This window comes from Pristiophorus japonicus, chromosome 9 (assembly GCF_044704955.1).
Source record: "Pristiophorus japonicus isolate sPriJap1 chromosome 9, sPriJap1.hap1, whole genome shotgun sequence".
Taxonomy (NCBI): Eukaryota; Metazoa; Chordata; class Chondrichthyes; family Pristiophoridae; genus Pristiophorus; species Pristiophorus japonicus.
In genome coordinates this window covers 158,729,512-158,750,239 of record NC_091985.1, presented here as the reverse complement: position 1 = coordinate 158,750,239, position 20,728 = coordinate 158,729,512, and the positions used below count along the sequence as shown (strand labels likewise).

Sequence of the window (20,728 nt, the reverse complement as noted above, 5' to 3'; positions counted from 1 at the left end):
ACAGGTGGGACAAACAATGGTTGAGGGAAGGGGTGGGTGGGACAGGTTTGCCGCACGCTCTTTCCACTGCCTGCGCTTGATTTCTGCATGCTCTCGGCGATGAGACTCGAGGTGCTCAGCGCCCTCCCGGATGCTTTTCCTCCACTTAGGGTGGTCTTTGGCCAGGGACTCCCAGGTGTTGGTGGGGATGTTGCATTTTATCAAGGAGGCTTTGAGGGTGTCCTTGAAATGTTTCCTCTACTCACCTGGGACTCGCTTAACGTGTAGGAATTCCGAGTAGAGCGCTTGCTTTAGGAGTCTCGTGTCAGGCATGCAGACATATGACATCTCATTAGAGCCCTGTGGTGGCGTGAGCATTGCTCGTTCTCTTAGAGGACAATGCTGACCAGGGAACACGAATGCACAAATTGCCACTTTCCTTGAATACTGCCATTTTCACCAAAAAAGCAACAAATATTCACAGACCAAGGGGTGGGTGGGAGCCATACTTCTCAAGGCTGTATGCTCTGTGTTGTGTAGGCATGCCTGTTTACTGTGTGTTGTCTGTAACACTGTTATGCCACATTGAATGTACCCTCATACTGCACACACCTTACCGGTACACCAGAGGGTGCTGCTGCTGGAGACCTAAGGGTTGCCTGCACACGGCAGGTAACCCAGTATAAAAGGGAACTCGCAGCTTGTTGTCGTCACTCAGGAGCTGCAAATAAAGGTCTGCACAGTTTAAGTATCATACCCTGCCTCGTGGAGTCATTACTAAAGGTGCCTACATACACCACAGCTGGCGACGGGAATACGGGATCACGAACTACATGCTCAACATGTCTAACCTCAGCAAATTTCAGCAATTTACAGAGGGGGAAGATTGGGATGCTTTCGTGGAAAGATTGGAACACTTCTTTATAGCCAACGACCTGGACGGGGACACACCGGCCACACTACCGAACAAACGCAGGGCCATCCTGCTTAGCAGTTGTAGGCCCACCATCTACGGTCTCGTCAGGGACTTACTAGCCCCAGAGAAGACAACCACCAAGAGCTATGAGCAACTTGTAACAATCATACAGGAACAACTAAAACCGAAAGAAAGCATCCTCACAGCCAGGCACCGGTTCTACACTTACTTGGCAATTTCTTGGCCCTCAGGTTGCTGGTATGCTGCACACTTAAGAAGACTAGCTGCACCATGTGAGTTTGGCGACCACCTTAATGAAGCACTAAGGGACATATTTGTCATCGGAATCGGCCACGAAGGCCTCCTACACAAATTGCTCTCGGCTGACATCACGGTCACCCTGCAGAAAGCAATCCAAGTGAGCCAGGCCTACATGGTTTCGGTCGGCGAATACTGACCCAGGACTCTACACCGGCGAGCATGGATACTTCTAAAGACAGAAATGCTGCCCTGAGTCCCGCAACCCTAAGTCTGCCGCATGGACAAACCGGATGGCCCCATGCTGGCGCTGTGGGGGAAACCACAGGGCCCACCAGTGCCGCTACAAAGACTATGCATGCAAAGAGAAAGGGCACCTTCAGAGAATGTGCAGAAAAAGCTGTACTCACTGCGTCTCCGATGAGTTGGCTGATCAACCGGGTTCTGACACAGATGAAGAGGAAGTTGCTCAAACCCTGGAAGAAGAGTATGGAATCTTTACCTGCTCCACCGGAAGTTCTCCGTAGACGATGGAAGTGGACATCGACGGGGTCCCAGTCTCCATGGAGATCGACACAGGGACGAGCCAGTCTGTGAAGAGCCAAATGACCTTTAGAAAAAATTTGGATGAATCCTACCACTCGACCAAAACTGTCTCCTGTCCAGGCAAAGCTGCTCACCTATACCAAAGGTAAAATCCAAATCGTTGGCAGTGTAGACATCCAGGCCTCTCAGGGCGGCGTGTTGAACAAACTCTCCCTGTGGATTGTAGCCGGCGACGGTCCCACGCTGTTGGGCAGGAATTGGATGAATTGGATCCACATCAGGCGAAGTGGCCCTGTGGAAGAAAAGACCATCACAGCCTTCCTGCAGGAAAGCCAGGAAATGGCTGCAGCACAAGGAGAAACACTTGTAATCAAAATGGCCACCGCCATGCCACCAGTGAGCATGGAGGAGCATCACATGACACCGAGCGACCAATCGGATTTGAAGGCTTCCTTAAAGGAGACCGGTAACCAAAGAAATTTAAAGGAGCAGTTTCAACTATTTGAGTACACGGACTTTAAAGCTAAAGATGCGATTAAAGGGTGCAAGTATGAAAATGTATGCAATGTAACAATGAATTGTGATGCTGGTTTAACTAATGTGACTAATCATATGAATGCAGGTGTTAGTAAGGTTAAGAACAAGTTTATTATGCTTAACGGTAATGATAGAGATTGTGAAATGCCTAATGTAACCATGTCTGTTGAAACCAGGACACCCAAAAGTGATGCAAATGCTAGAATGTATAATGCAGGCTCAACTATGTGTGATCAGAGCCAAGGTGTCATGTATACCGGTAGGACACTGCCAAAGGACATTGGGTCCTACAGGGACCATGATGATGCCAGTGGAATCCCCCTGTGGGAGACCCCCCCCAGGTCCAGCAGGCTACCTGACCATGTACAGACTCATTACAGGGACAGTGGTCAATGGGCAACCCAGCCACCACCAATGGCAACCTGCACCAGACCAGCCCTACAGCCCCTGGCCACCAGGGCCAACACCAGGAGCTTCTCTGGCAAACCCTGGGATGACCTGACCCTCATCCCCATTGGTGGACAAGGAGCCCACCCAGTCTTGTGGCCCTGCCCACCACCCCACAACTACCCACATCACAGTGTATACACACAACCCACTGCTGCCGTGGCTACCTCCCCGAGGGATCCCACAACAGTGACACCCACTTGGTTTGTGTGTGAGGGAGGGGAAACGTACGAGGCCAGCCTCAAGCACAGGGGTCACACCTGGCAACCACACAACCCTCACCACAACCTCCCATAGCCCACCACTGATCACCTCTCCTGGTCATGACAACTAGGATATGAAAAATGCTTAGGGGGGAGTATTGTTGTGTATGCATGCCTGTTTACTGTGTGATGTCTGTAACACTGTTATGCCACATTGAATGTACCCTCATACGACACACACCTTACCAGTAAACTAGAGGGTGCTGCTGCTGGAGACCGAGGGGTTGCCTGCACACGGCAGGTAACACAGTATAAAAGGGAACTCACAGCTTGTTGTCATCACTCAGGAGCTGCAAATAAAGGACTGCAGGTCTGCACAGTTTAAGTACCATTCCCTGCCTCGTGGAGTCATTACTAAAGGTGCCTACATACACTACACTCTGGATAGCAAGCAAATTTATTTTGCTAACAGTTTGATTTTGTTTTTAACTTTGCAGGCCGCGTTGTGTTTCACATACCAGACTGGCTGCATCACTTGTTAATGGGCGGACGGATTCTCTTCAAGAACACGCTTGAAGTATATTCAGACAATTACATTGAGCATAAGCTGGGCCAGTTGTTCCAGGAGCACCGAGTGGTCTCCCTTATAACTCTGCTGCGAGGTGGGTAAATGACGACGGTCTATGTGTGTGTGTGTGTGTGTGTGTTGGAATACTGAGCCCAGTACTGATAGCAGAGCTGGTCTCCAACCGTCTTGGTTAACCCTTGCCACTGGACCAAGGCCTAGCTCTGTCAAGCCTATGTAGTGGCTGGTGTGCAACGACCACCACACGTTAAAAAAATCCACGCACAGGCATCTTCCACCCTTCAGGATGTAGTTTGGATTCTTCATTCGAAACACCTGTGAACGCATCCTTTTTTGACGTGGAAGCAAGTCATCCTTGTTTCGAGGGACCGTCTATGATGACTGAGCCCAATACAGAGGTAGGTTCCTATTCAAAGTTACAGTGGGAGAGCTGAATGTAGCGATGTCGGGGGAGAAAACGACACTTTGTGAAAGGACCACTGGTGGACTTGGCCAGGCCGAGAAGCTGTCCTGTCCCCCTGTGCTTCTTGGCCCTTGCTCCTTTACTCAGTGCATGCTCGCCCAGGCAAATGTTTCTTGGCCCTTGCTCCTTTACTCAGTGCATGCTCGCCCAGGCAAATGTTTCTTGGCCCTTGCTCCTTTACTCAGTGCATGCTCGCCCAGGCAAATGTTTCCAAGCTCATCCGACCACAGCCACTCGTTTGGTCACTGACCCAGAATGCTTAAACGGCCGCCGACCCACCCGAAGCATCTCCAACCATGTGCATCTGCCTGCTCCATGTGCTGTTTGGCCCGTCCTCTCCTCCCTTTTCCCCTGACTCCTTCCTCGCTAACCGCCCTGACCCAGTACCTCGCCGGCACTCTCGCCCGGTCCACCTGATTCTCTGTTTGTCTCCTCAGTCCGAGTGCTGCTCACCTGTCCAGAGTGCCTCCCCCAGCCCCATCGGTTCACTCAGTTATGCAGCCAGAGTGCTTTTCTGCCCACCTGTCCCAGGTATGTCTTTCAACCCACGACTTGTCCTTTCTGCCTCCCTGGTCTATCGAGATATGAAAGAGCAGACGAAATGGCGGAGGAGAGCGAAAGAGACCAAGAGATTTTAAAGAAAGGAAAGACAAATGGGGTAAGAAATGGAGGAGGAGAGGAATACATGCATACTCGTGTGAATGACAGAAAAAAATCAACAAAGGAGAGAGAACATGATCCCGGTGTTCCCAGATCTGAGTGCACCCAAACATTCTTCCCGATTTCTCTGATTCAGTCCCTCTTCCCCTCCCTCCGAGGGTGTGAACCTCTCTGCTCACTCCATTAAAAAATATTGCCATTTGCGTGAGAGTTATGGCTCAGTGGGTAGCACACTCGCCGCGGAGTCATTCGGTTGTGGGTTCAAGTCCCACTCCACAGACTTGAGCCCATGATCCAGGCTGATACTGAGGGAATCATAGAATGGTTACAGCACGGAAGGCCATTCAGCCCGTCGATCCCGTGCCGACTCTCAGCTAGTCCCACTGCCCTTTCCCCGTAGCCCTGCAAATTTTTAGGTACTTATCCAACTCCCTTTTGAAAGCAGTGATTGAGTCTGCCTCCACCACCCTTTCAGGCCGTGCATTCCAGATCTTAACCATTTGCTGTGTAAGAAGGTTTTTTCGTATGTCGCCTTTGAGTCTTCTGCCCATCACCTTAAATCTGTGTCCTCTGGTTCTCGACTCTTCCGCCAATGGGAACAGTTTCTCTCTATCTACCCTGTCCAGACCCCTCATGATTTTGAACACCTCGATCAAATCTCCTTCTCTGCTCCAATGAGAGCAACCCCAGCTTCTCCAGTATATCAACGTAACTGAAGTCCCTCGTTCTTGGAATCATTCTCGTAAATCTTTTCTGCACCCTCTCTAAGGCCTTCACATCCTTCCTAAAGTGTGGTGCCCAGAGTTAGACACATTACTCCAGTTGGGGCCAAACCAGCGTTTTATACAGGTTCATCGAAATGGTCACACTTTTGTACTATATACCTCTATTTATGAAGCACAGGATCCCAAAAGCCTTTTTAAACACTTTCTCAACCTTCCCTGCCACCTTCAACGATTTATACACACAGACCCCTAGGTCTCTCTGTTCATGCACCCCCTTTAGGATTATACCATTTAATATATGTGTCCTCTCCTCATTCTTTCTACCAAAATGTATCATTTCACACTTTTCTGTGTTAAACTTCATCTGCCATTTGTTCGCCCATTTCACCAGCCTGTCTATGTCTTCCTGAAGTCTATCACTATCCTCCTCACTGCTCACTATACTTCCAAGTTTTGGGTCATCTGCAAATTTTGAAATTGTGCCCTGTACACACATGTCCAAGTCATTAATATATGTCAAGAAAAGCAGTGGTCCCAGTATCGACCCCCGGGAACACCCCTGTATACCTTTCTCCAGTCCGAAAAACAACCATTCACCACTACTCTGTTTCCTGTCACTGAGCCAATTTTGTATCCATGCTGCCACTGTCCCTTTTATTCCATGGGCTTCAACTTTGCTGGCAAGCCGATTATATGGCACTTTATCAAACGCCTTTTGGAAATCCAGGTACATCACGTTAACTGCATTGTCCTCATCAACCATCTTTGTTACCTTATCAAAAAACTAAATCAAGTTGGTTAGACACGCTTTGCCTTTAACGAATCCGTGCTGACTTTCCTTAATTAATCCAACTGTTTCCAAGTGACTGTTAATTTTGTCCCTGATTACTGTTTCTGAAAGCTTCCCCTCTACCGAGGTTAAACTGATCGGCCCGTAGTTGCTGTGTTTATCGTTACACTCTTGTTCAAAAAAGGGAGTAACATTTACAATTCTCCAGTCCTCTGGCACCACTCCTATATCTATGGAGGATTGGAACATTATGGTCAGTATCTCTGCGATTTCCCCTCTATTCCCTCAGCACCCTAGGCTGCATCCCATCCGCTCATGGTGATTTATCCACTTTAAGTACAGCCAGCTTTTCTAGTACCTCATCTTTATCAATTTTTACCCCATCCAGTATCTCCTCTACCTCCTCCTTCACTATGTCCATGGCAGCATCTTCTTCCTTGGTGAAGACAGATGCAAAGTACTCGTTTAGTACCTCAGCCATACCCTCTGCCTCCATACATAGATCTCCATTTTGGTCTCTAATCGCCCCACCCCCCCTCTTACTACCCATTTACTATTTATATACCTATAGAAGACTTTTGGATTACTTTTTATGTTGATTGCCATTCTATTCTTATACCCTCTCTGCCCTCTTATTTTCTTTTTGACTTCTCCTCTGACCTTTCTATATATATAGCCTGATTCTCACGTGTATTTGCAACCTGACATCTGTCGTACGTGCTCTTTTTCTGCTTCATATTCTCTATCTCTTTCGTCATCCAGGGAGTTCTGACTTTAGTTGCCCTATCTTTCCCTCTCGTGGGAATGTACCTTGACTGTACCTGAACGATTTCCTCTTTAAAGGCCGCCCATTGTTCGATTACAGTTTTGCCTGACAATCTTTGATTCCGGTTTAACCCGGGCCAGATCTGATCTCGTCCTACTGAAATTGGCCTTCCCCCAGTTAAACATTTTTATTCTAGATTGCTCCTTGTCCCGTTCCATAGCTAATCTAAACCGTATGATACTATGATCACTGTTCCCTAAATGTTCACCAATGTCACTTGCTCATTCCCCAGAACCAGATCCAGCAATGCCTCCTCCCTCGTCAGGCCAGAAACATACTGATCAAGAAAGTCTTCCTGAACACACTTCAAAATTCTTCCCCATCTCTGCCCTTTACACTATTACGATCCCAGTCTATATTAGGATAGTTGAAGCCCCTCATTATTAGTACTCCATAGTTAGAACATAAGAATATTATAAATAGGAGCAGCAATAGGCCACCTGACCCCTCGAGACTGCTCTGCCATTTAATATCATGGCTGCTCCGATCATGGGCTCAGCTCCACTTCCCTGCCCCCATAACCCTTTATTCTCTTATAATTCAAAAATCTGTCTATCTCCGCCTTAAATATATTCAATGACCCGACCTCCACAGCTCGCTGGGGCAGAGAATTCCAAAGATTTACACCCCTCAGAGAGAAGAAATTCCTCCTCATCTCAGTTTTAAATGGGCGGCCCATTATTCTGAGACTATGTCCCCTAGTTTTAGTTTCCCCTATGAGTGGAAATATCCTCTCTGCCTCTACCTTTTCAAGCCCCCTCATTATCTTATATGTTTCAATAAGATCACACCTCATTCTTCTGAACTTCAATGAGTATAGGCTCAACCTATCTTCATAAGACAACCCCCTCATCTCTGGAATCAACTGAGTGAGCCTTCTCTGAATAGCCTCCAATGCAAGTATATCCTTCCTGAAATACGGAGACCAAAACTGTACGCAGTACTCTAGATGTGGTCTCACCAATACCCTGTACAGTTGTAGCAGGACTTCTCTGCTTTTATACTCTATCCCCCTTGTGATAAAGGCCAACATTCCATTTGCCTTCCTGATTACTTGCTGTACCTGCATACTAACTTTTTGTGTTTCATGCACAAGGACCCCCCCAGGTCCCTCTGCACTGCAGCACTTTGCAATTTTTCTCCATTTAAATTATAATTTGCTTTTCTATTTTTTCTGCCAGAGTGGATAACCTCACATTTTCCCACATTATACTCCATCTGCCAAATTTTTGCCCACTCACTTAGCCTGTCTATATCCCTTTGCAGATTTTTTGTGTCCTCACAATTTGCTTTCCCAACCATCTTTGTATCATCAGCAAACTTGGCTACATTACACTCAGTCCCTTTATTCATGTCATTAATATAGATTGTAAATAGTTGACGCCCCAGCACTGATCCCTGCAGCACCCTACTAGTTACTGTTTGCCAACTGACGCTCTGTTTTCTGTTCGTTAGCCAATCCTCTATCCATGCTAATGTATTACCCCCAACCCCGTGAACTTTTATCTTGTGCAGTAATCTTTTATGTGGCACCTTATCAAATGCCTTCTGGAAATCCAAATACAGCACATCCACTGGTTCCCCCTTATCCACCTGCTCGTTACATCCTCAAAGAACTCCTGCAAATTTGTCAAACATGATTATGCTTTCATAAAACCATGCTGACTCTGCTTGATTGAATTATGCATTTCCAAATGTCCCGCTACTGCTTCCTTAATAATGGACTTGCAAGAGGTCTTGCACCTCTCTGTAATTTCTCTGCAAATTTGCTTCTCCATATCTTTCCCACTATTTGATGATCTATAGAATACACCTCATCAACTTAGGCCGTCCCTCGAAGCGAGGATGACTTGCTTCCACCCCAAAAAAGGATGAGTTCACAGTTGTGTCAATTAAGGACCTAATATTCCAGATCCCGAACTACATATTGAAGGGCGGAAGATGTTTGTGCGTGGATTTTTTTTAATGTGTGGTGACCGTTGCACACTTGCCACCACACGGGTTTGACCGAGCTAGGTCTTGGTCCAGTGGCAAGGATTACCCAAGACGACTGGAGACCTGCTCTGCTGCACAGACCTAGTGCGCACACATATCGCAGTGTGGGCTGGCCCGTACTGCCCCTGGGCCCTCGCCTCTCCTTGGCCCCGATCACATCCCTCTACAATCTCTCACCGCTCCTTCGCCCCTCCTGCTGTGCCTGCCCGCACTGCAAGCAGCGACCTAACTACACCCAGGTCGCTGATTGCACCGCTATTATTTCTTAATTCTAGCCATATAGGGGTCAAGTTTCGGGCCGCGCGTAGAACGGCGCAGTCCCGCGAGCCACGCCTGATTTCTGCGCCGAAAACTTACCTCGGTATTCTCCACTCCCTCAGGTCGATCCAGGCCCTCGGCACGTGCAGCACAAGCTGTGGGGGGAGGAGCCAGATCCCGCCGCTGAAAAATGTGCCGGGACTTCTGCACATGCGCGCTACGGTGGGCGCGCATGTGCAGTAGCTCCAGGCTCCCGAAATTGTGTGGGAGGGGCCCGAAGCACGCAGCCCCTAGCCCTGGCCGAATGGGCTCACTGGGGCAGCAAAGATCGGATTGCACCTCCCTCCTCCAGCTCCTGCTCTGGCTGTGGTTCCGGCTCGCCCCCTGTTCAGCTCACGCTCTCTCTGGCTCTCTTCCCCCCCCTGCCCCCAAGCTCCCACTCCGCTCCAGTTCCCCCCCCCCCCGCTTCAGGTCCGGTCCGCTCCCTCTTCACATCTTCAGTGGGGCCTGCCTACCCGGCATCTTGCTGGGGGCGGGCCCCGCCCGGTCTTCGGCCCAGCTGTTTCTCGTCGGCCAGGCCTGTTCAGCCTCCCCCCTCCTTCTCCTTCTCCCTCTCCCTCTCTTCCCTCTCTTCCCTCTCCCGCCCTCTCTTCCCTCTCCCCCCCTCTCTTCCCTCTCCCCCTCCTCCTCTCACCCCCCCCTCCCCTCTCCCTCTCCCCCCCCTCACTCTCCTCTCCCCCCACTCCCTCCCTCCCTCTCCTCTCCCCTCCCTCCCTCTTCTCCCCCCCCACTCTCTCTTCTCCCCCCCCACTCTCTCTTCTCCCCCTCTCTCTCTTCTTTCCCCCCTCTCTCTCTCTTTCCCCCCTCTCTCTCTCTCTTTCCCCCCTCTCTCTCTTTCCCCCCTCTCTCTCTCTCTTCCCCCCTCTCTCTCTTCCCCCTCTCTCTCTTCCCCCCTCTCTCTCTTTCCCCCCTCTCTCTCTTTCCCCCCTCGCTCTCCCCCTTCTCTCTCTTTCCCCCCCCTCTCTTTTCTCCCCCGCTCTCTCTTCTCCCCCCCGCTCTCTCTTCTCCCCCCCGCTCTCTCTTCTCCCCCCCGCTCTCTCTTCTCCCCCCCGCTCTCTCTTCTCCCCCCCCGCTCTCTCTTCTCCCCCCCCTCTCTCTTCTCACCCCCCCTCTCTTCTCCCCCCCCTCTCTTCTCCCCCCCCTCTCTTCTCCCCCCCCTCTCTTCTCCCCCCCCTCTCTTCTCCCCCCCCTCTCTTCTCCCCCCCCTCTCTTCTCCCCCCCCTCTCTTCTCCCCCCCCCTCTCTTCTACCCCCCTCTCTCTTCTACCCCCCCTCTCTTCTACCCCCCCTCTCTTCTACCCCCCCTCTCTTCTCCACCCCCCCCTCTCTTCTCCACCACCCCCCTCTCTTCTCCACCCCCCTCTCTCTTCTCTCCCCCCCTCTCTCTTCTCTCCCCCCCTCTCTCTTCTCCCCCCCCCTCTCTCTTCTCCCCCCCCTCTCTCTTCTCCCCCCCTCTCTCTTCTCCCCCCCTCTCTCTTCTCCCCCCCTCTCTCTTCTCCCCCCCCTCTCTCTTCTCCCCCCCTCTCTCTTCTCCCCCCCCCCTCTTCTCCCCCCCCTCTCTCTTCTCCCCCCCTCTCTCTTCTCCCCCCCTCTCTCTTCTCCCCCCCCTCTCTCTTCTCCCCCCCTCTCTCTTCTCCCCCCCTCTCTCTTCTCCCCCCCCCTCTCTCTTCTCCCCCCCCTCTCTCCTTCTCCCCCCCCTCTCTCTTCTCCCCCCCCTCTCTCTTCTCCCCCCCTCTCTCTTCTCCCCCCCCTCTCTCTTCTCCCCCCCCTCTCTCTTCTCCCCCCCTCCCCCCCTCTCTCTTCTCCCCCCTCCCCTCCCCCCTCTCTCTTCTCCCCCCCTCTCTCTTCTCCCCCCCCCTCTCTCTTCTCCCCCCCTCTCTCTTCTCCCCCCCCTCTCTCTCTCCCCCCCCTCTCTCTTCTCCCCCCCCCCTCTCTTCTCCCCCCCCCTCTCTCTTCTCCTCTTCTCCCCCCTCTCTCTTCTCCCCCCCCCCCTCTCTTCTCCCCCCCCTCTCTCTTCTCCCCCCCTCTCTCTTCTCCCCCCCCCTCTCTCTTCTCCCCCCCCTCTCTCTTCTCCCCCCCCTCTCTCTTCTCCCCCCCCTCTCTCTTCTCCCCCCCCTCTCTCTTCTCCCCCCCTCTCTCTTCTCCCCCCCTCTCTCTTCTCCCCCCCTCTCTCTTCTCCCCCCCCCCCTCTCTCCCCCCCCCTCTCTCTTCTCCCCCCCCTCTCTCTTCTCCCCCCCTCTCTCTTCTCCCCCCCTCTCTCTTCTCCCCCCCTCTCTCTTCTCCCCCCCCCTCTCTCTTCTCCCCCCCTCTCTCTTCTCCCCTCCCCCTCTCTTCTCCCCCCCCTCTCTCTTCTCCTCCCCCCACTCCCCCCCTCTCTTCTCCCCCCACTCCCCCCTCTCTTCTCCCCCCACTCCCCCTCTCTCTTCTCCCCCCACTCCCCCTCTCTCTTCTCCCCCCACTCCCCCTCTCTCTTCTCCCCCCACTCCCCCTCTCTCTTCTCCCCCCACTCCCCATCTCTCTTCTCCCCCCACTCCCCCTCTCTCTTCTCCCCCCATTCCCCCTCTCTCTTCTCCCCCACTCCCCCTCTCTCCTCCCCCCACTCCCCCTCTGTCTTCTCCCCCCACTCCCCCTCTCTCTTCTCCCCCTCTCTCTTCTCCCCCCACTCCCCCTCTCTCTTCTCCCCCCACTCCCCCTCTCTCTTCTCCCCCCCACTCCCCCTCTCTCCTCCCCCCACTCCCCCTCTCTCTTCTCCCCCCCACTCCCCCTCCCCCCCCACTCCCCCTCTCTCTTCTCCCCCCCACTCCCCCTCCCCCCCCACTCCCCCTCTCTCTTCTCCCCCCCACTCCCCCTCTCTCTTCTCCCCCCCATTCCCCCTCTCTCTTCTCCCCCCACTCCCCCTCTCTCTTCTCCCCCCACTCCCCCTCTCTCTTCTCCCCCCCACTCTCCCTCTCTCTTCTCCCCCCCACTCCCCCTCTCTCTTCTCCCCCCCACTCCCCCTCTCTCTTCTCCCCCCCACTCCCCCTCTCTCTTCTCCCCCCCACTCCCCCTCTCTCTTCCCCCTCCCCTCGCTGTCAGAAACACATAGACACTGACAGACAGAGACAGAGAGAGACACACTGGGGGGCCCTGTTCCAGCACACTGTTGGAGGGCTCCCGGTGCTGCAGTCGGTGAGTAGAAACATAATTTTTTATTTATTGATTTAAAAAAAAAAATTTAAATTAAAAAAAAAATGTTTTTGATTGATTTATTGATTTATTTATCATTTATTATTGATGATGGTTCTTTATTTGTAAAGTGATGTGTTTCATGTTTGTAAACTTCCCTTCCCGCCCCCCCCATCTCTTGTTCCCTACACCTCATTTTCTAAGTGTAGGCAAGATTTTTCTGAGCGTACAGAAATCTACACTTCATTCTAAGTTAGTTTGGAGTAAGTTTTCGCTGCCTAAACTTGTAAAACAGGCGTAAGTGGCTGGACAAGCTCCCTTTCGAAAAAAAAATCTGTTCCAAAATAAAACTGTCCTAACTCACTAGAACTGGAACAAACTAAATGCCGAGAATTGCAATTTCTAAGATACTCCATTCTAAACCAGTTGCTCCAAAAGAATAGGAGCAACTCAGGCCGAAACTTGAGCCCATTGATTCTGTCCTTGACCCTTCCAGGACATCCTCCCCCTCCAGCACTGTAATATTCTCCCTAACCAATACTGCCACATCACCTCCTATCTTGCCTTCCCTATCTTTTCCTGAATATCTTATAACCAAGAATATTTAATACCCAATCCTGTCCTTTTTTGAGCCAGGTCGCAGTTAGTGCCACAACATCATATTCCCATGTGGCTATTTGTGCCTGCAGCTCACTTACCTTGTTTACTACGCATCGTGCGTTCACATACATACACAGTAAACCCATCTTAGACCAGCCTGTATTCTCTCTTATTCGAATCTACCTAATACAGGTGCAGCGCATAAACTTCGGGACCGGGGCTGTTTCGGATTCTGGGCTTTTCTGGACTTTTGATTTGTTTTTTGATGTCACGACCCCGGAAACACCCGAGCCCAGGTTCGAGTATTTCCAGATTTCGGAACGTCAGAAAGGGGAGAGGGGGTTTCCTGCCGAAGAGCTGTTCAGGTCGTCTGCCCCGCTGAGGAGGATGTCGTCAGGTGTTCGGGTAGGCGGGACCCCGCCGAGGATGTGTTTGGGTGAGACCTCACCGAGGAGGTATTTGGGTGGTTGGGACCCCGCCGAGGAGGTGTTTGGGACCCCGCCGAGGAGGTGTTTGGGCGGGACCCCGCCGAGGAGGTGTTTGGGTGGTTGGAACCCCGCCGAGGAGGTGTTTGGGACCCCGCCGAGGAGGTGTTTGGGCGGGACCCCGCCGAGGAGGTGTTTGGGCGGGACCCCGCCGAGGAGGTATTTGGGTGAGACCCCGCCGAGGAGGTGTTTGGGTGAGACCCCGCCGAGGAGGTGTTTGGGTGAGACCCCGTCGAGGAGGTGTTTGGGTGAGACCCCGCCGAGGAGGTGTTTGGGTGAGACCCCGTCGAGGAGGTGTTTGGGACCCCGCCGAGGAGGTGTTTGGGTGAGACCCCGTCGAGGAGGTGTTTGGGTGAGACCCCGCCGAGGAGGTGTTTGGGTGAGACCCCGTCGAGGAGGTGTTTGGGTGAGACCCCGCCGAGGAGGTGTTTGGGTGAGACCCCGCCGAGGAGGTGTTTGGGTGAGACCCCGCCGAGGAGGTGTTTGGGTGAGACCCCGCCGAGGAGGTGTTTGGGTGAGACCCCGTCGAGGAGGTGTTTGGGACCCCGTTGAGGAGGTGTTTGGGTGAGACCCCGTCGAGGAGGTGTTTGGGTGAGACCCCGCCGAGGAGGTGTTTGGGTGAGACCCCGTCGAGGAGGTGTTTGGGACCCCGCCGAGGAGGTGTTTGGGTGAGACCCCGTCGAGGAGGTGTTTGGGACCCCGCCGAGGAGGTGTTTGGGTGAGACCCCGTCGAGGAGGTGTTTGGGTGAGACCCCGCCGAGGAGGTGTTTGGGTGAGACCCCATCGAGGAGGTGTTTGGGTGAGACCCCGCCGAGGAGGTGTTTGGGTGAGACCCTGCCGAGGAGGTGTTTGGGTGAGACCCCGTCGAGGAGGTGTTTGGGTGAGACCCCGCCGAGGAGGTGTTTGGGTGAGACCCCGCCGAGGAGGTGTTTGGGTGAGACCCTGCCGAGGAGGTGTTTGGGTGAGACCCCGCCGAGGAGGTGTTTGGGTGAGACCCCGCCGAGGAGGCCCACAGGTAAGGGCAGCGGCAGTGGGGCAAGGCCCGAGGTCGGCAGGGCCGTCAGGTCTACATTCCGGAACATTTTCTGGATTTCGGTTGACCCTGCCACTGATCGGTCTGGAGTCCAGATTCTGGAACATTCAGGATTCTTGACGCTGCCCCTGCACCTTACTATTTCTTAACTTTAGTGCTCTCTGCCTCTTCCAATCCTTGAGCGCTTTATTTCCCCTTTCTAATGTTACATCCTGGTGCCCACCCCCCTGCCAAATTAGTTTAAACCCTCCCCAACAGCGCCAGCAAACCTCCCCATGAGGGTATGGGTTCTGGCCCTGTTGAGTTGAAACCCGTCCGGCCTGTACAGGTCCCAGTGCCCCTGGAATCTGAAGCCCTCCCTCCTGCACCATCTCTCTATCCTCCTATTTCTATACTCACTAGCACGTGGCACCGGGAGTAATCCGGAGATTACGACCTTTTGAGGTCCTGCTTTTTAATCTTTTTCCTAGCTCCCTAAAATCTGCCTGCAGGACTTCATCCCTCTTTGTACCTATGTTGTTGGTACCGATATGGAACACGACCTCTGGCTGTTCACCCTCCCCCCTCAAAATGTTCTCCTGGCACTCCTTATCTGTGGGGTGACCGCTTCTTGAAACGCGCTATCCACGAAGGCTCTCAGCCTCGCGGACGCACTGCAGTGACGTCAGCAGCTGCTCAAACTCCGAAACCCGGAGATCGAGCTCCTCCAGCTGACGACACTTCCTGCACATGTGATTGTCCAGGACACGGGAAGTGTCCTGGATTTTCCACATGGCACAGGATGTGCATTCCATGGGACCGAGCTGCCATGCCTTTATTTATTCGACTATTAATTAACTTTGCAGAAATGTAAGACTGTGATGCATCTAATTCAATTTATTAATATAATATAGTATTACAGTTGCTAATTTAATATAGCATGAACAGTTACTAATCTCGAAGCTTCTGCTTTATTACTAACCAGCTATTTAACCCCGGTCCCTAACTTGAAGAGAAAACACAAACGTTGTGACCTTTACCAACCAATCAGTTACCAGCTATCCTGTGAGGGAGTGCTGCACTGTTGCATTTGCCGTCTTTCGGATGAACTGAGACCCCATATGCCCTCTCAGGTGGATGCACTATTCAAAGAACAGCAGGGGAGTTCTCGCTGGTGTCCTGCCCAATATTTATCCCTCCACCAACATCACCAAAAAAAACATTTTATCTGGTCATTTTCTCATTGTTGTTTGTGGGATCTTGCTGTGCGCAAATTGACTGGAGCGTTTCCCACATTACAACAGTGACCACATTTCATTGGCTGTAAAGCGCTTTGGGATGTCCTGAGGTCATGAAAGGCACTCTACTCGGAACTCCTTCACGGCAAACGAGCCAAAGGTGGGCAGAGGAACCGTTACAAGGACACCCTCAAAGCCTCCCTGATAAAGTGCAACATCCCCACTGACACCTGGGAGTCCCTGCCCAAAGACCGCCCTAAATGGAGGAAGTGCATCCGGGAAGGCACTGAGCACCTCGAGTCTCATCGCCGAGAGCATGCAGAAATCAAGCGCAGGCAGCGGAAGGAGCGTGCGGCAAACCTGTCCCACCCTCCCCTTCCCTCGACGACTATCTGTCCCACCTGTGACCGGGACTGTGGTTCTCGTATCAGACTGTTCAGTCTTTCCTTTGGCTCGTTTGCTGTGAAGGAGTTCCGAGTCGAGTCTACGACTCATGTCCACTTCCCTGCCCGCTCCCCATAACCCCGTGTCTGTCTCGGTCTGAAATGTATTCATCAGAACAGCACCTTTAACGAAGTAAAACATCCCAAGATGCTACACAGGAGCGTGATCAAACAAAATTTGACACCAAGGCACAGAGATATTAGGACAGGTGGCCAAAAGCTTGGTCAAAGAGGTAGATTTTAAGGAGTGATTTAAAGGAGGAAAGAGAGGCGGCGAGGTTTTGGGAGGGAATTCTAGAAATTTAGAGCCTAGGCAGCTGAAGGCACGGCCGGCAATGGTGGAGCGAAGGAAACAAGAAGAGGCCAGAATTGGAAGAGCGCAGAGATCCCGTTGGGTTGTAGGGATGGAGGTAGTTGCAGAGAGTCTGAGAGATGCTGGACAGTAAGTGATTAACACGGACGACACCCCTCTCAGATTTGAACTGCGTCACGCTCATCTGCAACCTTGGCATATGAACTTGGCAAGGATCATGTTACCCATCCAGTGTCAGAATGAGCTGGCAATGGACCCGATGGCCACATGAAGCTACAGTTCCTCATGGCACCCGACTATTAATCAGTCCCTGAGTCATACGGGCTTTGAAACATTTGTATTAATAACGATTGCCTTTTGCTGGCACTGCATTGCTTACGGAAGTAAGGCCCATCCTTGAAATGTGATCTTGTTACAGATGCAGTCTTCTGTGAGAATACCGATCCTCGCTCCACTGAAGGGAAACAAAGGAGAGCAAAGCAAACTTTCGATGAAATGATGAACTACATTCCAGGTAAGAGGTTAGAGCAGTCCTGTCATCATCATCATCATAGGCAGTCCCTCAGAATCGAGGAAGACTTGCTTCCACTCTAAATATGAGTCCTGAGATGGCTGAACAGTCCAATACGGGAACCACAGTCCCTGTCACAGGTGGAACAGACAGTGGTTGAAGGAAAGGGTGGGCGGGGAGTCTAGTTTGCCGCACGCTCTTTCCGCTGTCTGCGCTTGATTTCTGCATGCTCTCGGCGACGAGACTCGAGGTGCTCAGCGCCCTCCCGGATGCACTTCCTCCACTTAGGGCGGTCTTTGGCCAGGGACTCCCAGGTGTCGGTGGGGATGTTGCACTTTATCAGAGCGGCTTTGAGGGTGTTCTTGTAACGTTTCCTCTGCCCACCTTGGGCTCGTTTGCCGTGAAGGAGCCCTGTACCAGGAAACCAACAATGGAAAAATGCCAGGCGTTGTTTTGCTGAGAAGGACAGAGGGCCGTGCTGCGGGATGTTGCTAGGGTCGGAGAAGATTCGAGAAAATGAAGGATTGAATGAGTGAAAACAGTTCTGAGTATTTGTCCAACACCCACATTGCGAAGTGTAGCAGGAGTTCTGCTTTCAGGGACCCAAAGCCGTCGCCTGGCAAAAGGAGGCAGGAAAAATCTGCATTATTCAAATAACTACCTCTTGATTGGAACATTGCGAGCAAGACCTGGAGCTGGAACAGTCAGCGCTACTTTCTTATAAATAAGAACATAAGAACAAGGAGCAGGAGTAGGCCATTCGGCCCCTCGAGTCTGCTCCGCCATGCAATGAGATCACGGCTGATCTTCTACCTCAACTCCACTTTCCTGCTCGATCCCCATATCCCTCGATTCCCTTAATATTCAAAAATCTTATCGATCTCTGTCTTGAATATACTCAGACTGAGCCTCCACAGCCCTCTGGGGTAGAGAATTCCAAAGATTCACCACCCTCTGAGTGAAGAGGTTTCTCCTCATCTCAGTCCTAAATGGCCAACCCCTTATTCTGAGACTGTGACCCTTGGTTCTACACTCCACAGCCAGGGGAAACATCCTCCCTGCATCTACCCTGCCAAGCCCTTTAGGAATTTTGTATGTTTCCAAATAACACACAAATGACTGATTTATCAGGTGTAGCATGTATTTCAATTCTGAACATACTGTTCCGTAAAATAATAGCCCAGTCTTTCCCATGCATCGCCTGAATCTGGGGTTTGCAGGGCTCCCGAGACCCGGCCCATGTCTGACTGCTGGGCAAGTCCTGCAGTGGCTGAGAATGAGCCTCCCTCTCCAGACATGGCCTGACTCCTGCTATGTGCCTCCCTTTGGCACAGCTGAGAAATACCTACTCAGCGTGTGGAGAACGCTGAGCATGAACAAACCCATTCCACAGCACGATATACTGGCGTGCACCCAAATAGCTCAAGATCAGATATGGGGATTATTTAATTCATCTCATTTCAGAAAACCACATCAACTACTGATTGCTGATATTTATATCGGACCTGATATTCGATTATATTCCATGCGGAATATATATTCTGGTGGTAATAAATATGTTGAATGTATCTTAATATTGCTAGTTATTTAATCCGGTGTCCAAAGTAGTAATGACCTGTTTCTTTACTTGGCAGATTTTTTTGTGAAGTGCATTGGGGAAGAGGCGAAGTACGAGGGGATTAGACTGCTATTCGAAGGGCTGCAACAGCCTGTGTTGAACAAACAGGTCTGTATACACGGGTTCAGGGTGTTGTCTCAAGTTACTTCACGCATTGAACGGCTGATTCTGCCTGTCAAACAACATGAAAGACTTCCTTTTATATAGCACCTATCACAATCACCCGATGTCTCAAAGTGCTTTACAGCCAATTAAGGGTTTTTTTTTAAGTATAGTCACTGTTGTAATGTGGGAAATGCAGCAGCCATTTTGTGCACAAGCAAGCTCCCAGAAACAGCAATGTGATAATGACCAGATAATCTGTTTTGGTGATGTTGACTGAGGGATAAATATTGGCCCAGGGCTCCGGGGATAACTTCCCTGCTCTTCTTTGAAGTAGTGCCATGGGATCTTTTACGTCCACCTGAGGGGGCAGACGGGGCCTCAGTTTTAACGTCCTATCCGAAAGACGGCACCTCCGACAGTGCAGCACTCCCTCAGCACTGGAGTGTCAGCCTAGATTTATGTGCTCAAGTTCCTGGGGTGGGACTTGAACCCACAACCTTCTGACTCAGAGGCGAGTGTGCTACCCACTGAGCCACAGCTGACACTAAGGAGAGCACTCAGGCTAAACGCGTGGAATATTTATTCACTATGTATGTTTTGTGCTGATTGGTGAGAGATTATCGACGCTAATTCTGCATTTTGGATACCTAATGCCGGCATCAAACTATCTCCCTTACCGAGTGTAGCATGGTCAATGGCAGAGTAAGGTTCCCTCCACTCTGCTTTGACATCTCTGAATCGAGGAAGACTTGCTTCCACTCTAAAAATGAGTTCTTAGGTGGCTGAACAGTCCAATATGAGAACCACAGTCCCTGTTAAAGGTGGGACAGATAGTCGTTGAGGGTAAGGGTGGGTGGGACAGGTTTGCCGCACGCTCTTTCCGCTGCCTGCGCTTGAATTCTGCATGCTCTCGGTGATGAGACTCGAGGTGCTCAGTGCCCTCCCGGATGTACTTCCTCCACTTAGGGCGGTCTTTGGCCAGGGACTCCCAGGTGTCAGTGGGGATGTTGCACTTCATCAGGGAGGCTTCAAGGGTGTCCTTGAAACGTTTCTTCTACCCACCTTTGGCTCGATTGCCGTGAAGGAGTTCCGAGTAGAGCGCTTGCTTTGGGAGTCTTGTGTCTGGCATACGATCAATGTAGCCTGCTGATCGAGTGTGGTCAGTGCTTCGATGCTGGCCTGGTCGAGGACGCTAACGTTGGTGCATCTGTCCTCCCAGGGGATTTGTAGATCTTGCGGAGACATCGTTGGTGGTATTTCTCCAGCGACTTGAGGTGTCCATTGTACATGGTGCATGTCTCTGAGCCCTCCAGGAGGGCGGGTAATGTTTATACTCGCACCCAGCTGAATCAGTGTATCCATTTCCTAATCATTTATCCTTGGGTCTCTTCTGAGCAAGCCTGGCAATTTAAGGCTGGTTTGTACTGATACCGGGCAGTTTTGTACTGTGGACCAGCCTTCAGTAGAATCTTGAGTTAAAACAACAACATATAGCACCTTTAATGTCGTAAAAAATCCCAAGGCGCTTCACAGCAGTGTTACAAGACAAAGCAAATAAATTTGACACCGAGCCACATAAGAAATTAGGGCAGATGATCGAAAGCTCGGTCAAAGAGGTAGGTTTTAAGGAGCGTCTTAAAGGAGGAAAGAGAGGTGGAGAGGTTTAGGCAGGGAGTTCCAGAGCTTAGGGCCTAGGCAACAGAAGGCGCGGCCACCAATGGTTGAGCGATTATAATCAGGGATGCTCAAGAGGGCAGAATTAGAGAAGCACAGACATCTCGGGGGGTGGGGGGGGGGGGGTGCGGTGGTTGTGAGGCTGAAAGAGATTACAGAGGTAGGGAGGGGTGAGGCCATGGAGGGATTTGTAAATCAGGATGAGGACTTTGAAATTGAGGCGTTGCTTAACCAGGAGCCAATGTAGGTCGGCGAGCACAGGAGGTGATGGGTGAGCGGGACTTGGTGCGAGTTAGGACACGGGCTGCCGAGTTTC

The 20,728-nt window shown here is 51.7% G+C and overlaps 1 protein-coding gene across 7 annotated transcripts in view; it reads left to right on the top strand.

The window, feature by feature from the left end:
- snx14 (sorting nexin 14) overlaps positions 1–20,728 on the top strand; it is a 186,759-nt gene that overhangs the window by 150,977 nt on the left and 15,054 nt on the right. For 6 of the 7 annotated variants that reach the window (XM_070889997.1, XM_070889995.1, XM_070889994.1 and 3 more), the window contains 3 exons: positions 3,384–3,548; positions 16,923–17,018; positions 18,650–18,741. In XM_070889997.1, coding sequence (XP_070746098.1) covers positions 3,384–3,548; positions 16,923–17,018; positions 18,650–18,741 — 353 coding nt within the window. Of the gene's footprint in view, positions 1–3,383; positions 3,549–16,922; positions 17,019–18,649; positions 18,742–20,728 lie in introns of those variants that run through there. The other variant, XM_070889999.1, reaches the window with a different exon arrangement.